Source organism: Cucurbita pepo, chromosome LG05, assembly GCF_002806865.2.
Source record: "Cucurbita pepo subsp. pepo cultivar mu-cu-16 chromosome LG05, ASM280686v2, whole genome shotgun sequence".
NCBI classification, from domain to species: Eukaryota; Viridiplantae; Streptophyta; class Magnoliopsida; order Cucurbitales; family Cucurbitaceae; genus Cucurbita; species Cucurbita pepo.
In genome coordinates, this window is record NC_036642.1 from 120,921 (window position 1) to 137,609 (window position 16,689).

Sequence of the window (16,689 nt, forward strand, 5' to 3'; positions counted from 1 at the left end):
CTTCACATACATACACACGTACAAAAAAGAAAAAAAAAAACAAACATTTTTCAATGCTTGTCCGAACAATGACCGTTAGCACGAAGTGTCATCCTTGGTGACACTTTAAAGTTACCATCAAAGGGTTATCCCAAAATGACGCCATTTTAATTAGGCAACGATACCCATATATCTTTTAGGCTAGATTTGTGAAATTGAAAAAGTGTTTAATTTACATTAATGGTAAAATTATTATACGCATTTGACAATATCTTGGAGTGATTTGATAGAATATAAGATGATTTGGTTTTGAAATGAAAAGTAAAAAAAAAGTAAAAGTTTAAAAATATTGTAGTTGTTATATGGAAAAATTAGGATGATTTGGCGATGATCACTCTCCAATCAATGTGTGTAAATTAAATTTTGGCTGAAAACATGGAGTTTAATAGCAAATCAAATTGTTTAGAGGCCAATGAAAGAATCTGTAAACGGTGAAATTTGAGTGAAATGTCAAGTGTGTAGGGGTGAGGGAAGAGAAAGAAGGGAATGAGGAGAATAATTGATAATTATTCCACCTCTCTTCACACTTTAATCATACGCAGGCGCCTTATTTGTATTTCCATTGCATCCCACGTTCCGATGTCAAAGCTATTCCCAAAATTCCTTTTCTTTTTTCCCTTCTGTTTTGAGAAATAAAATTTGAGTAAGAATGAAGGAATTGATGTGCGATTGATTACTCTGCATAAAGGAGTAAAAGTGGACACCTTGCTTCCAATTTTTGCCCTTAACGGTGGTGTTTGCAAAAGCTGAAATATTAGCAGGAGACTGCATAAAAAGCAAGGAAAACCAGGAAAGAGATATCCAATAAACATGGTGGAATGCAAGGGAAAGCAAAAGCAGCAGTAACCATTCCAGAATTAAGTCCCCACCTTCCTTTTTGGTAACTTCTTTGATCCTCCATTATTTCTCTCTACCACTTAACGCTTCATTCTCCTCTCCCAACCTCCCTTCTTATGTTTTCCCATAATGCTGGTTTCAAATCAGGTAGATTACACAAACAACTGAGTGGAAGAAGGGTAATGAACATAACCCATCATCTTCATCAGGTACTTATCACTCTCTTTTCCACTTTTTTGGACATTCTCACTTCTCTCTCATCTTCAACGTTTCATTCCTCACCTCCAACTTTCTTCTGAGTTGAGTATGGAAAAAGATATGTTCTGGGGTTTCATTCTTTTCAAACCTTGCTTCAGATAATAAGGCGGCCACAGACAATGGTTTGATCCAGGTTCCTATATTCTTGGGCTCGAATGGTTGAGCTTCACATTTGTAGGACTTTGGGTCAAAATTTCCATCTGGGTTGAGACATAAGAGTGGTGGAGGGCGTGAGGTGAGGAAGCCATGGAGACCCCCTCAGCTGCAGATTCCAAGCGTTCGTATTCTTGGTGGTGGGATAGCCACATTAGCCCCAAGACCTCTAAATGGCTTCAAGAAAATCTTTCAGGTGGGTCTTTTGTTGTCCCTGTAACTGAAAATTTCTTATCTAAACATATACTTTCAACTGCCCCATGGGTTGGTTTCCTTTTGTCGTTTTTGTGTTCTATGGCCTTGTCCTTGGCAGTCCTGGATGAAAAAAACATATTTTTTTGGTTACAGACATGGATGAAAAAATCAAACAGATGATCAAGCTTATTGAAGAAGATGCAGATTCGTTTGCAAAGAGGGCTGAGATGTATTATAAAAAGCGTCCGGAGCTTATGAAATTAGTCGAAGACTTCTACCGAGCATACCGAGCATTGGCGGAACGATACGATCACGTAACAGTAGTATTTCACCAGGCTCATCGAACAATGGCTGAAGCTTTTCCTAATCACATATCCATTCTTCTCCCTGATGACAGTCCTGCTGCTTCTGATGCTAATTTTCGTACACCTCAGAAATCCACCTCCTCTGATTTGGATGCTGTGGAACCAGATGATTTGGACTTACCATCGTTTCATGTTGGCCTTGGGGAAAGAAATCAAGTTTCCAGCAAAGGCTCCAATTTGATGACAAGGGAGAAGTGGTTGAAGCATCTTAATGAATTGTTTAATTCAGGAGCAGTCAAGAACCTTTCGAAGTTTGAAGATGGGACGCCTAGAAAAGGTCTCAATTTTCATGATCTGGATCCCAAAGAAGAGAACATACAAAATAATGGCAGCCATGATGTTAAGAAACAAGTATACGTTGAGTGTGAAAGGAGGGTGGACAGAGCTGAGACTGAAATCTTATCCTTAAAGAATTGTCTTGCTAAATTAGAAGCTGAAAAGGATGCAGGTTTACTTCAGTATAATGGCAGCCTACAGAGGTTGTCCAAATTAGAATTCGAAGTCTGTCGTACGCAAGAGGATTCGAGGAGTTTAAATGAACGAGCTGGTAAGGCCGAGACTGAGGTTTTGGCTTTGAAAGAGTCCCTTGCGAAGATAGAGAGTGAAAGAGAAAGCAGTCTTTTAAGATACCAGCAATGTTTAGATAAGTTATGTACTCTACAAGACAGCATTATGTGTGTTCAAAAGAATGTAGAAAGCAGCGAGAGAGCAAGTAAAGCAGAAATTGAAGTTGAAAGACTAAAGTGGGAAATTTCAAGAGTTGAGTCTCAAAGAGAAGCTGCCCTTGCCCAATACAGGGAGTCCTCTGATATAATTTTAAACCTAGAGGAAAGAGTAGTGCATGCAGAAGAGGATGCCAGGAGGTACAAGGTGCAAGCTGATGAAGCTCAAACTGAAGTCTTAACTATTAGGGAAGCGCTCACACAATTAGTTGAAGAAACTAAAGCTGCTGGTCTCAGGCATCATCTTTGCACAGAGAAGATTGCTGCTCTGGAGCATCAAATCTGTAATGCCCAAGAGGAGCTAGGAAGGCTACAGGATGAAAAGGCTAATGGGGTTGCAAAGTTGAACGGTGCAAATGAAAGGTGCCTTCATTTACAGAAATCAAACCAAATTCTTCAATCTGAGATGGACTCTATGGTGCAGAAGATAGGCTCACAAAGTGTAGAATTAATAGAGAAGCAGAAGGAATTAGGAAGGCTTTGGGGTTGTATACAGGAAGAGCGTTCGAGATATGCAGAGAATGAAACGGCTTTCAGAAGATTACAAGAACAGCATTCTAAATCTCAGGAAGAAATCAGTTCAATGGCTGAAGATAGCCAGATTCAGGTTCAAATCTTGAAGGAGATGGAAACTCGAAATCAGGTTCTAGAGGATGAAGTACAGAAGATTGAGGAGGAAAAAAGGATCCTGAAGAACCTTAACTTGTCTTCAGAGTTGTCTATAAACTGTTTGAGGGATGAGATGTCAAATATGTCTACAAATATGGAAAAGCTAGAAGCAAGTCTTGAGTTTCAACTGAACCAGAAGAATGCTCTTGAGATTCAAATTTTATGCCTAAAAGAAGAGCTTAGTGAACTCAAAGAGAAGAATTTGATGATGTTGCAGCAGATCGAGTCTGTTGGTTTTGCTCCTGAGAGCTTTGGATCATCCGTGAAAGAACTATATGTTGAGAAGTCAAAGATGATAGAAAAAATTGAGGTGGAAAAGAGAGAAAATTCAGCTCTTTTGGAGAAATTGAAAGTCATGGAAGAACAGTGCCACCAAAATTCTCTTCTAGAGAATACTATCTCAGATTTACATATTGAATTAGAAAGCCAACGAATGCAGGTACAGGTATTGGAAGAATGCTGTCAACTTCTCTTAGGAGAGAAAACCACTCTTGGGTCTGAGAAGACCGTCCTGTCTTCTCGGTTGCAGATGGTAACCGATAACTTAGAGAGACTGTTGGAGAAAAACACCCTTCTAGAGAGTTCACTTTCTGATGCAAACCTTGAACGAAAACAACTTGCTGAAAATCTGGAAAAGCTTCACTGCTTGAATAATGATCTTGAAGACAAAGTTGGATTACTGGAAGGCAATCTGGAAGATGTACAATTGAAAAACTTGCATCTCAGGAAGTCATTAGAGAGGTCAGAGCATGAGTTTTTGGAAGCTGAACAGATTCTGATCATGATACAGAATGAGAAGTCAGAGTTGCATAAGAGGATGGAGGAACTTACCATTATGAGTGAAGAGGCTAAAGCGATCATAAAAGAGAAAGAGAACATAATTGTAAAACTATCTGGTGATAACAAACATCTATCCAATGAGATAGCATCTCTGCGGGAACTAAACTGTACTTTGGACATGGAACTTGGAAAAAAGCAAGAAGATGTCAAGCGGCATAAGTGTAGGGGGAAACGGTTGAGGGGCGAGCTAGTGAAGAAGAGAATGGAGGTTGAGATATGTGAGACTCAGGCTGCTCAACTGTTTGCTGAGCTCCAAATCTCAACTGTTCATGAACTATTATTCAAGGGAAAGCTTCTTGAGCTTGACGAAGCATACGCGAACCTCGAAAGTAGAAGTAATTACAGAGATGTGAAGACCGAGAGTCAGAGAGAGAGAACTAACAACATGACCGATCTAAATGGTGAACTAGGATTTCATTTGACCAAATATACATCAGCAGTCACATTGTTGAACGATTCTGTAACCTTTCTGGAGAATCATACTCGTCTGAACAGAAAAACTCACAAATATGTGAAACAAGACGTGAAGGTAATTATATTATCTGCTTACAAATGCTGGGTGGCTGTACTCCATTTTTGTTTGGAGAACTTGCTAATTGCTTGAAAAACTCCGGAGGTTGTTACGTACTTGAGAAATATTTACTTTCTTAACAGCCTGGTGTTATCAGCTCACTATGATCTCAAACTAATAATTTCAGAAATCTTTAACTGGTTTTTAGTTTGGATTTGAAGTGTGTACTCCTTGATTCAAATCATCAGTGAACTGGAACAAGATATAGTTGAAACCTTACTAAATTGGAAATATCGCCCCACTGTCTATGATGTCATATGCTTTCTTGCGCTATTTTATTTTATTTTATTTCTTGGTATGCAACTTATACTCACTCTGTTTGCCGCAGGATATGGATTCAGTAAATCACCCGCATTCTGAATGTTACCAGCAAAAATATCACGAGCTGATTGCAACACTGCACAATGGATGTTTTGAATTGAAGGATTTACATAGAAGAATCCAGGCTGTGGAAATGGGTGTGATAGAAAAAGTGAAACTTGAGACTCTGGAAAACTTGAATTCTACTAGAAAACAAGAGACATTAATGAAAAGGGTTGATGAAGCGACGTGTGGAAATAGTTGGGTGAGAGATAATGAGCAGACAAGGCCAACTACTCCAAGAAGAGAAATTGAACTTGGAAATGAATTGCAGAGGTCGAAGACAAAAGTGTTAGAAGTTAGTGGTGAAATATTGACGAAGGACATCATTCTTGATCAAATAGCCAAGTGTTGTGAGGGGCCTGAAAAGAGAGAAGAGAATTTAGGTGCTTACAACCAGATGGTAGAGTTATGGGAGGCAACTGATGAGGATGGCGGCATTGATCTTATGGTTTGCAAATCCCCCAACATGGCCGCTTCCTCAACTAACTATAACAGATTTGTAGTAGTCAAGGAACAGAATAAGCGTCGCTCTACTGATTCATTGGTCGAGAAAGAGGTTGGAGTGGACATATTAGAGACCTCAAGTAGATTGTCAGTTCCCCTCCACAAACGAAAAGAGAGGAAGCTTCTTGAAAGACTTGATTCTGACATGCAGAAATTGACAAACCTCCAAATAACTGTTCAAGATTTAATGCGGATTGTGCTTTCAAAGCAGAGTAGAGGCAATGATGCTGCGGAGTATGACACCATGAAAGAGCAACTCCAAGAAGTGGAGGCTGCTGTTATGAAGCTGTTTAATGCAAATTGCAAACTGATGAAGAATGTACAAGATGGTACCCTGTCCTCTGATGGAGCATCCACCATTGTATCTGATGAAACTGGAAATGTCCGCAAAAGAATAATTTCAGCACAAGCGAGAAGAGGGTCCAAAAAAATTGGGCAGCTACAACTCGAGGTGCAGAGATTACAGTTTCTGCTACTGAAACAAGATGAAGATAAAGGAAACAAGAGTAGGAGCAGGATCATTGAACGACCCAAAATTCGGTTGCAGGATTATCTTTATGGTAGCATTAGAAGCAAGAATAAGCAGAAGAAAGGTGCATTCTGCGGATGCATGCACGCCACCATGTCTCCAAGTCCGACAACAGGTGAATGGAGCTATTCAACTTCGTTGGTAGGTAATCAGCATAGTTTACATAACTGAAAATCAAAGTCTCTAAATATTCCAAATACTCGTATTTACTTCTTTTTCACACACTTTTTCTTTAGTTTTCAGAACATCCTGTAAATTTCAAGCCACCATCTAAATTAGAATGTCGATGATATTCTATATATTTTTTTGCTATCGCTACTAATAAGAACATTAGTTAACCTTTCCATTATAATGAAATTACCTACTCATGTATGCCCTTGCTCTAGAGTCAAAAACTGAAATGAAATAATATTATTTGAAAGAAGAGAAGAGTTGTAGATATGTATGTATCTATGAACACAACAAGGCCAGCTCTAAAGAACGAGGCCTTTTGACAAAGCAAGTATCTTGAGCCACCGAACCTTTGGAACTGATGTGAAAGGCATTCACAGTAAAGGGAAACATGTCCCTCAACCCGCCTTTCAAAGTTAACAAAATTGCAATACACCAAAGAGTGTCGACTTGAGAGCAGATTCCCCAACTGCAAGGAGACAAGAGGCATCCATCCCAAGGCAACCCAGTTTTAGGAGCTATGGATGGAATCTTGTGTATTTCCTGTAACCTGAGTTCGATACAAAAAGGGCCAGTTTTGTTTTTATTTTTTTTATTTATTTTTTTATTTTGTTCAAGAGTCACAAATCCAACCAAGTAAAAGAATTTGGTCAAGAGCTTCCTGATCTAAAAACAACATACATGTATATTTAATTCATCCTCTTTTCCTTCTTAAGATTTTGTGTTCTTGGGTCCTGCTTCATAATCATCTTCTTTCAAGCATTCTTTCCCGAGTCATTTGCTTTGATTTCTACTTTTCAATATCACTTTTGAAATTTTTTGAAAACTACTTTTCTAGTTTCTTTATTTGAATCAAGATTCTAACAACTTTTTCAAGATGTAGACTACCAAAAAGGAAGATTTTGATAAACAAACGTACTGTTAAAGAAAACAGAACACTATGATCAAAATCATCATTAGACGGCCCTAAAATGTGATGTTGCCTCCTTGCAGTTAACTCTTAATCTTTCTCTCATTTATCTCTACGAATTACTTGGCACTTCAAATCACAGCTTAATCATTCATGTCCTTGAAGATCAAATAGCCCTGCCACAATCCACTTGTTTCTGGAACCAAAGAAGATGCCCCAGCTCTTCTTCCAGCCGAGGACCACATGGTAGCTTTTTGTGTGTTTTCTTTACTTCTTTAACCACACCACTACACTCTTGAATCAACACCATTTGTAATGGAATTTTCCTTGCTTGGCATGCTTCGGCATACAAGCCTTCATATTTCTTCTTGGGATCCTCGCAGTGAATGAATTATCTCTTGCACTCATCCACTGTAAGAAAAAGGCTGCTGTATATACCACGCCCTTCCACCTATTTCTGGTTTCATTCAGCGATTGGAATCTCAGAATGTTTCTCTTAATTCCGATAATATGGACAGAGTTGCAGAACTCACTTTGGCTTCTTTTGCAGACTCCCTCTTTCTCACTCCACAGAGACGTCATCACCATTCAAACAACTGCTCATTTTCAAACGACTCTGGTCGTCATCACCATTGCTGGCGATAAGATTCTAGATTTAAAGTTAGAGCTTTGAAAGTGAAACGTAGGATTGGCGGTACAGTGCCCCTTTTCCAACCGCAATAGTAGAACCATAACTTCATTTCTGTTGTCACAACGGCTGCTTCAGTAATTGCTGGTTCTTACTGTTTGAAAGATTCGAAGATATTGGCTTGTTGTTGCAAACTTTCTTAACCCAAAACTACCATTTGATTCTGTGGGGTAAACAGCTTCAAGAACAGCAATCTTTAAATGGAATATACGTATCAGAAATAGTCACAAACAACATATGACATGACTAAGCAAGTTCTGGTATACACTTGTATGAAACCATGAAATGATAGCACGGCTTCAGAGCTTATGGCTTCCTTTTTCCAGGAAGGAAATTTGGTTACAGGAAAAACGTCAGGAAATGAATGGCAAAGTTGGTTCCAAGTTGCGTACGCAAAGTACCAACGAATGATTAATTCCCACTTAAAAAGCCAATAAGAGGACAAAAAGAATGTTTGAGAAACTTAATTGATTACAAGCCTTGATCGGAAGGAAAAGAAGGAAATTCTTTCTCGGGATTTTCGCAGCTGAATTATGGACAGTCATGTTCTATATAGAGCAGTCTAGGCAGTCATAGCCTCCCAGCGAAGCCAATTAGATGAAAACAAATAAATAGATGACAAAGTGAAAATGTCAAATAACACAAAAGAGCAACAAAACAATGCAATAGGAAGAAATGTGTTGATGAGCATAGAGAAAATGAGGCAAAAGGAATAAAGGTGTTTCCTTTTTGTTCAAAAGTAAAGAAATGAGAGAAAAACTGTGCCCATTTGCCATATCTCTCACTCTTCTTTCATCTGTGCTTGATCTGTTTGAGGGCCATAAAATAATGAAACACAGATGATGAAGATGGTACAAGCAGGCACGCGCAGAGTAGCATAAGTCACTCTCCACTCTCCATTTGCAACAGCTTTGTCATTCAAAGGCTGAAGAATAGTGGGAGCCTTTGGATCAGCCACATTTTTGTCTTAACCTGAAAACATGTCGGGTTAGGACATTGGCAAGACCTATGACAATGTAGGGAAAATGCAATGGGATCAGTTGCTCAAGTCACTAACACTAGCAGAGGTTGATGATGTATGGGCCCATTTCAGAGAAGTAGGCCAAAGTTGTAGCAGAGGAGGTGATGGGATGTGTTTGGATTCAACTGGGCTCCTTCCTTTCCTCCCACTATTCCTTACCCCTTCATTCAATTCAAACATTGGAAGAAAAAAGCCAATCAGAAAGAATCACTCATTTTACTTGAGAAATCCAGTTTGATGGGTCAACTTGATCATCATCTCAACATTATTCCTGTTCTTTCTTTCTTTCAAAAGGATTCACAGTGTGATTAGATTGCCGAAGTGTTGTGTTTAGTTCTTTTAATCTTCACTTTATTCCATTTAAAGAACACTTTCCATCTCTTTTGTGTATCTTTATTACATTATTAATCAGTAATTAGTATGATTGGCAATGAAAGGAAGGTATGGAAGGAATGGGAGTGTGTATCATAGTATATAGCATAGAGGGGGAGCCACTCCACTTTTTGACTTGCCAAAGACTCTTAGGGATGCGTGCATTTGGCCTTTCACTTTTTCTTTTTCTAAAGGAACAAGGCAGGCTGATGAACTCCTCCACCCTCACCAATCCTCCCTCTCTTAATCCCTCAATTCTTCTTGTTTCTTTTTTGGGCGTTAATTTGCCTCTGCTATATCTTTTCCTTTGAGGCACATGCAAAATTTGACTAAGGTGTGGTCCACATGCATTCACTGTTTCACCATACACACACCGATTAAAGGTCTGTTAATAAAAGGGTTGAGGGCAAGGCAAAAGCATAAAACCCAAACCCAAACCCAACACCGCTCTCTCTTCATCGAACTCTCTGTTCCTCATTCAACGCCCAAAAAACACAAACAAAACCCCTCTTCAGCTTCACCATTGCAACCACTACTACTTTAATGGACGATTCTTACTCCTTGAAACCCTGTAGAACTCACTTACCAGAAAGCCCAAGAGCTCCGATGGAGTTCCTCTCTCGCTCATGGAGTGCCTCAGCCCTCGAAGTCTCCAAGGCTCTGGCACCCCCTCCTCCTTCAATGCCTATGCCCATGCCTATGCATTTACCTTCAAAATCCGCCAGTGGGTCTTCCTGTACTACGTCGTCTATTCCCGAAGACGTCTCCGGCGAGTTGGAGGAGTTCCCTATTCATCATGGGAACGGAAACCACTTCTCTTTTTCTTCTACCGCCACGTCTCAGCTGGTGCTTGATCGCATAATGTCACAATCCGTCAGAGAGGTCACAAAATTTGAATAACAATCCGCCAGTGGGCTTGGGTTTTAGAAGTTTATTGATTAGAATTTTGGGTTTGTTTTGTTTTTGGCAGGAGGTGTCGCCGTTGACGTCCGGGAGGCTTTCACACAGCAGTGGGCCTTTGAACGGCGGGTCTTTGACGGAAACAGACAGCCCGCCGGTGTCGCCTTCGGAGGAATTCGACGACGTCGTTAAGGTAACAAAGAAATCTCTCTTAAATTTCGAATTTAGGAGACAACTACTCTGTTTCCTCTGTTACTAGCAGCCTTCTGTTTCACAGTCTGTCTGCAGTGTGTTCTAAGGCAAGTCGGCTGCAGCTTTTTTCTTCTTCTTTTAAGTTGCATTTATTTTCCTTTTCGCGAGAAAATGCTTTAAAATAAGTTGCAATTTTTAATTTTTAATTTCTAGTGGTAAAATCGTAGTGTGAACTTCCATAAACTCGTGTAAGTTTACTTTATTTTTGGTGTCATACTTCAAAATTTTGCTTTTAATTCCCACCTTTTTGTAAAAATAGATGAATTTAACAACTAAATAAAATATTCAAAGAAGAAAAATTGGAAATTTGGAAAAAGTTAGCGGCGTTTTTTAACTCGTTAAATAATTTAAATTGCATGATCTTTCTAAAGAACGTTAAGAAAGAAATATTTTTAAAATATAAAAGCATATTTGGTTGGATTGTTCCTTCCTAAAGTAACCTGCGACGCTTAATAAAAGCAGCTCAGCCAAGGATCTATTAATGGTTGCATAAATAATGGCTTTCAGCTTCACAGTAAACACTACATTCATTCTCATTCATTATCTTCGACCTTCCTCTATTTGCAGTTCTTTCGAGCAAATCACAGCATTCAGCCCTTTTTCACTAACGCCCGTGCAAGTGCCGGAAATGTCGGTGGACCAGCCGGCGGAGCATCGAAGACGGTGGGCAGGTGGCTGAAGGACAGAAAAGAGAAGAAAAAAGAAGAGAACAGAGCCCACAATGCCCAACTCCACGCCGCTGTTTCGGTTGCTGCAGTGGCAGCTGCGGTGGCCGCTATTGCAGCTTTCCAAGCTGCTTCTTCCTCGTCAAAGAAGAACGAGCAGTCGGCTAAGACGGATATGGCGGTGGCCTCGGCCGCTACCTTGGTCGCTGCTCAGTGTGTGGAGGCGGCGGAGGCAATGGGGGCCGAAAGAGACCACCTTGCTTCGGTCATTAGCTCTGCTGTCAACGTTAGATCTCATGATGATATCTCTACTCTTACCGCTGCGGCAGCCACAGGTAGGGCATTAATGAAGTGTTGATGGGAAGAAGGGAATTTATAGAAAATGAATCCTAATAGTNTTTTTTTTTTTTTTTTTTTTTTTTTTTTTTTTTTTTTTTTTTTTTTAGCTCTACGGGGAGCAGCAACACTCAAGGCAAGAGCACTAAAGGAAGTATGGAATATATCATCTGTGTTACCAGTGGACAAAGGAGCAGCAACGAAAGGCAACATGCAGCACACAAACGGCGGTCATAACCAAGAGGCAGAGCCTCACCAACCTGAGAACTTCCACTTCGCCCACACCCAAGATCTGCTTGCAAGAGGCACCGAGCTTCTCAAGCGCACGCGCAAAGGTGTTCTTTCCGAGCTGCTTTTGTGAACACTTACTTCCCATATGGAAATAACACATGGGTGTAATGGGTTTGAGTTGGTAATGATGCAGGGGATCTTCACTGGAAAATAGTGTGTGTTTACATTCACCGCAGTGGGCAGGTGATGCTGAAGATGAAGAGCAAACACGTTGCAGGAACACTGACCAAAAAGAAGAAGAGTAAGTGATAAGTGAATATTGATTGTAACAACTCGGGAATTAGAATATTGATTGTTGTTGTTGTTGGTTGTTGGTTGTTGTTGGGAGTGCAGACGTGGTGGTGGGCGTATGCAAGGACGTGGCAGCATGGCCAGGACGACACTTGTTCGAGGGCGGAGAGAAGCGGCGTTACTTTGGGTTGAAGACAGAAATGCGAGGCATAGTTGAGTTCGAGTGCAGGAGCCAGAGAGAGTACGATCAGTGGACACAAGGTGTTGCAAGGCTCCTTTCCATGGTAGCTGATTCAAAGAGCAGATATTAGATCGATGAAAGTGGTTGGTTTGAGTGTACACAGGAGGGAGGGAGGTAGGGAGATGTGAATCAGTTGTGGCAGCAAATCCCAATAAAAACCATTGTTTTTTTGGTTTCAACGATCATTAACTCATCAATTGTGGCAGTATCTACTTGCAAATTCACACATAACTCATCAATTCAAACAAAATCCATGCCTCTTTCAACCAATTGTTTAGTTCAATAATTGAGTTGCATTTACTCTGTTAACTATGTTCTTTTCTTTTTTCTTTTTGCTGGCGGATATTAAAAATGTATATCTGGTTTGTGATAAGCTAATCAAGCTAGTTGATGCTGCAATTCAAATAAACTCAGACACTTATATGCAGTAGTTCTTATTATATTCCTGTTTTAAAGAGAATTATACGCCTCCTAACAACACCAGATAAAGCAAAAGACAGAGAAAAGAAAAGAAAAGAAAAGAAAAGAAAAGAAAAGAAAAGAAAAGAAATGCTTGTGGTTGAAGAAGAGAATATTTTTGGTAGCTTAAAGGAAGATTATACACATGTGATATGTGTTTTGGAAGAGAGATGAGATGCCATATTTTATATATAAAGGACACCATATTTGTGTAGAAGGTGTGCATAAGTTCAGTATTAAGAAGGAGGAGTTCAGTATGCCTAAGTCCAGTATTCAGAAGGAGGAGAGTATGAACGAGGAGCACAAAGCAACGTTACGAGATTTTCTTTACATAAACACGAAGAGAACGGAATGGGAGAAAGTAATTAAGAAGTATGAGAAACACCCAGAAGCTCTAGAGTTGAAGCTGACCCGAAATGGCGACACCGCGCTGCATTTGGCTGTTCTTGACAATCGGGAAGACGTGGTGCAAAAGCTTGTGAACCGCATAAAAGACAGTAAGTGCGATAAACTTCTTGAGACTACAAATGACAGGAAAGAAAATCCTCTCCACCTTGCTGCGCAGATGGGGAGCGCCACAATGTGCAACGCCATTGCTTCAGCCTGTGACAAGTTGGTACATGAGAGAAACAAAATGGACGAAACACCTCTGTACTTGGCGGCTGCGTTTGGCAACAGGGACGCCTTTTTTTGCCTTTACCATTTTTGCAGAAACGTCGCCTCTCGAATCACCGCCAACTGTAGATTGACGAGCAATGGAGACACCGTTCTACATTCAGCCCTCCGAAACGAGCACTTTGGTGAGCTTTTTTACTACATTATTCTCCACTCACTTTCAGCTTGGTTGAGTTTGATTTTGAGAAGATTCAGAAGTTGAGCCACAGATTTGGCATTTCAAATACTTCACCTGAACAATGAGGCCATGCACTGGGTGACCAAGGATGGCGTGACGCCTCTCCATGTTCTAGCGAGTAAGCCAACAGCCTTCAAAAGTGGAAGCCAAATCAGGGGATGGCGGAACATCGCGTATTACTGTGAGTGTCCCACCAAAACTTCCATCTCAAACTCCCTTTAATCTCCCCTTATTAAAACTTGATTCTTGGAAGGAAGGCACACATGTGGATCAACTAAAGCCTCAACCAATAGACTCCCTTATCAGAGACTGGATCGACCGTATGTCCAACCCAAACCCTTCTACTCCCTGTTTTCCGGCTAACTACGAGACATGCATCGACTTCTTCACATGGGTGTGGGATGGATTTTTAAAAGGTTCGTACCAACCAAATAAACCTTCCTAATTTCATACCCCAATTCTTTCATTCTTATGCAAACATTGCAGGCAGCGGTTTGAAACGAATATGCCACGATAACAAAAATGATGAAACGAAGAAGGATACAGATGATGCGGGGAGAAATATTATGGTGGAAGGTGGTGAAAGTTTGGAGGCTGATGAACCCCACCAACGTCTGGATACTCAACTTCTTAAAGCTCATGGATTGGGTATATAGCTATAAGCAATGAGGTGCTAAGTCCCTTAGTTTTATAAACAATAACAAAATACTCATTCTTGTTCGTGGCAGCGAAGGAGGCCTCAATGACAAATGTCCCCCGAAACTATAATACCTGCATCCACTTTTTTCAAATTGTTTTCTCGGCCATCTTGATCAGTCTTGGGTTGGGTACGTGCTATGCATTACTGTTTTCTCAATACTCCAGCAGTGAACTAATTTAAGGGTGTGCTGAAATGAATGCTGACGAGTTCTTGAATTAACTAACTAATTCAAGGATCTGCTGAATTCAAAAAGATACGGAGGCAGAAAGAGAAACACACTTGGTCAGTTCAAGTGATGGAGAAGCTTCTTGAATATGCTGCACCCGATGAATATGACTGCAACGGAGGAATTCCCATGGATTCAACTTCTCGAACACCCGACCAAGCTGGTGATACGCTTCCTTACTCCTTCAAAGATGATGACGTCCTGTTCAGTGTTCACATTGAGAGTAAACCAACAGAAGCAGAGAAGCCGAAGGATTTCCAAGGTTTACTATTTCTTTACTTACATATGTAAGCTAAGCTATTTTGGTTGATTAATTAAATAGTTCGTTTGCGATTATATGAACACCACCAGAGACACCAATGTTATTAGCAGCAAAGAATGGAGTGATTGAGATTGTGAAGGGAATGTTCCGTCGTTTTCCGTTGTCCATCTATGATGCTGGGAAAGATAAGAAGAATGTGGTGCTGTTGGCTGCCGAGTATGGACAGCCGGAGGTGTACAGATTTTTACTCAGCCCCGGAGTTTACAAAGAAAACCTGTTTCGAGCCGTGGATGATAATGGGAACAGTGCGCTGCATCTGGCAGCCGCCGCCTCAAAGTCCATGATTTGGCGCATCACCGGAGCTGCGCTGCAGATGCAATGGGAAATTAAGTGGTATAAGGTAATATTATTAATTGTTAGCCGATATATTGTACAGTGTTAGAGAGGTAGATTTGATGAAAAGCAATTGAAAATGTTGTGGGCAGTTCGTTGAGGAGTCTGTGCCGCTCTACTTCTTTGCCCACTATAACAAGGAAGGAAAGAATGCGACCGCAATCTTCCATGAAACCCACATGGATCTGGTGCAAAAAAGCGGAGACTGGCTGACTAAGACCTCCAAGTCCTGCTCTGTGGTGGGTGCCCTGATTGTAACCGTAGCATTTACTTCCGTTGCCAGCATCCCAGGTGGGTTTAACCCCCGCGACGGCTCCCCATTCCTTCAAGATCGGGAAGCCTTTTTTACGTTCGCCCTTTTTTCCCTCATCGCCCTCTGCCTCTCTTCAACCTCAGTCACCATGTTTCTTGCCATCCTCACCCATCGCTTTGACGCCAATGACTTCAGAACAAACTTGCCTTGGAAACTCTTCATCGGCTTTTCCTCGCTTTTCGGTTCCATCATCTCCATGTTGATTTCCTTTTGTGCGGGCCACTACTTTCTGATGCATCGACACATTCCACATCACGCTGCTTTGCTCTACACCATTGTTCTTGTCCCCGTCGCATTAATCTTCATTATATCCAAGCTTCCTCTCTACATAGATGTGGTGCAGGCTATTTTCAAAATAGTGCCCAAAAGGAGCGCCCATGTCGTCCTATCTGATCCGCTACCGCTCCACACTCCTTCCATTAAACCTTTCCCAAAAGGAAAATTTGAGGTAGCGTCGACCCCTGTGGAGGATTCTGACGCCTTTTCACCTTCAACCCCATTGTCGATCCTCGCGCCCACCGCCCAAGGTTCGTATCCTCTCCTCTTCTTCCTTCCTGGCTGCGCCGCCGAATACGACTACTCCCATGTCCTCCAGCATATAGCTTCACAAGGGTTGGTTATAGTTTGCCCATTACAGGTACGTTGTTTATGATGAGTATGATTTGATTTTGGATTATTATCCTATCTTGTACGTTGAACTAAATGATGGGTAGATGAGAGCGAAGGCAACAAGGAGTGAAGCCAACGAAACATCACAATTTAAAACTTGGGACGCGGCAGACCGAGAACTGGTGGAGGAAAGGCTATCAGCAGTGGTGGCAGAGTTGAAAGGAGGGGAAACAAAATCATGGTCGTTGGCTTTAGGCTACGACCGCCCTTGGAATCCACTTTCAGGGGTGGTTGGGTTGGAGCCTGTGCCCGGGACCAAATTCAGCATCCGAGAGTCTGAGATTCGGACCTACCTGGACCACCAACGCTCCAACATATCCGGAGGCCTAGTTGTTGAAAGTCAACTTGTAGTTTCCAAGTTATGCGGAACTGTGAAACAGGTGGTTTCCGAGGAGTCTTCTTCTTGATTCCTTCTGAGACTTGGTTTTTACAATATGAAATGAAAGATTTTATGTATTTTGGTTTCAATAAATTTGGTATCTTTAACCGCTTAAGATATATATATGTCCACAAAGTTTGCGATCTTTAACAGCTTAAGATATATATATATATGTCCACAAAGTTCGCAATCTTTAACAGCTTCCGAATGAAGTAAAGTAAATTCTATTTTGGAGTTTCTTAAATTATCAACCAACTAAAGTACAACACTTTTATCACAAACCTCACCTCCTCTAAAATCCTATCATTAATC

At 40.9% G+C, this 16,689-nt stretch overlaps 3 protein-coding genes across 5 annotated transcripts; all 3 read left to right on the plus strand.

Moving 5' to 3' along the window:
- Positions 1-579: 579 nt before the first annotated feature.
- On the plus strand, positions 580-6,397 carry LOC111795824 (protein NETWORKED 1D-like). The gene is made up of 5 exons (XM_023678416.1): positions 580-919; positions 1,024-1,085; positions 1,233-1,483; positions 1,636-4,607; positions 4,978-6,397. Exons 3-5 carry the CDS (start codon positions 1,381-1,383, stop codon positions 6,214-6,216), a joined length of 4,314 nt encoding a protein of 1,437 aa, XP_023534184.1. The 5' UTR covers positions 580-919; positions 1,024-1,085; positions 1,233-1,380; the 3' UTR covers positions 6,217-6,397.
- Positions 6,398-9,485: 3,088 nt separating this feature from the next.
- On the plus strand, positions 9,486-12,549 carry LOC111794780 (VAN3-binding protein). Its single transcript, XM_023676918.1, has 6 exons — positions 9,486-10,089; positions 10,178-10,300; positions 10,927-11,359; positions 11,471-11,695; positions 11,785-11,892; positions 11,985-12,549. Exons 1-6 carry the CDS (start codon positions 9,751-9,753, stop codon positions 12,191-12,193), a joined length of 1,437 nt encoding a protein of 478 aa, XP_023532686.1. The 5' UTR covers positions 9,486-9,750; the 3' UTR covers positions 12,194-12,549.
- Positions 12,550-12,766: 217 nt separating this feature from the next.
- LOC111795904 lies at positions 12,767-16,570 on the plus strand. 3 transcript variants are annotated; one of them, XM_023678538.1, is made up of 9 exons: positions 12,767-13,382; positions 13,467-13,616; positions 13,693-13,851; positions 13,922-14,083; positions 14,164-14,262; positions 14,369-14,623; positions 14,713-15,023; positions 15,109-15,966; positions 16,055-16,570. In XM_023678538.1, the coding sequence occupies exons 1-9, from the start codon at positions 12,839-12,841 to the stop codon at positions 16,403-16,405; spliced, it is 2,889 nt and encodes a 962-aa protein (XP_023534306.1). In that variant the 5' UTR covers positions 12,767-12,838; the 3' UTR covers positions 16,406-16,570. The 3 variants fall into 3 exon arrangements, with proteins under 3 accessions (XP_023534306.1, XP_023534305.1, XP_023534307.1); XM_023678537.1 differs by having other exon boundaries at positions 12,768-13,382; positions 16,043-16,570; XM_023678539.1 differs by having other exon boundaries at positions 13,335-13,382; positions 13,453-13,616; positions 16,043-16,570.
- The last annotated feature ends 119 nt before the right edge of the window (positions 16,571-16,689 follow it).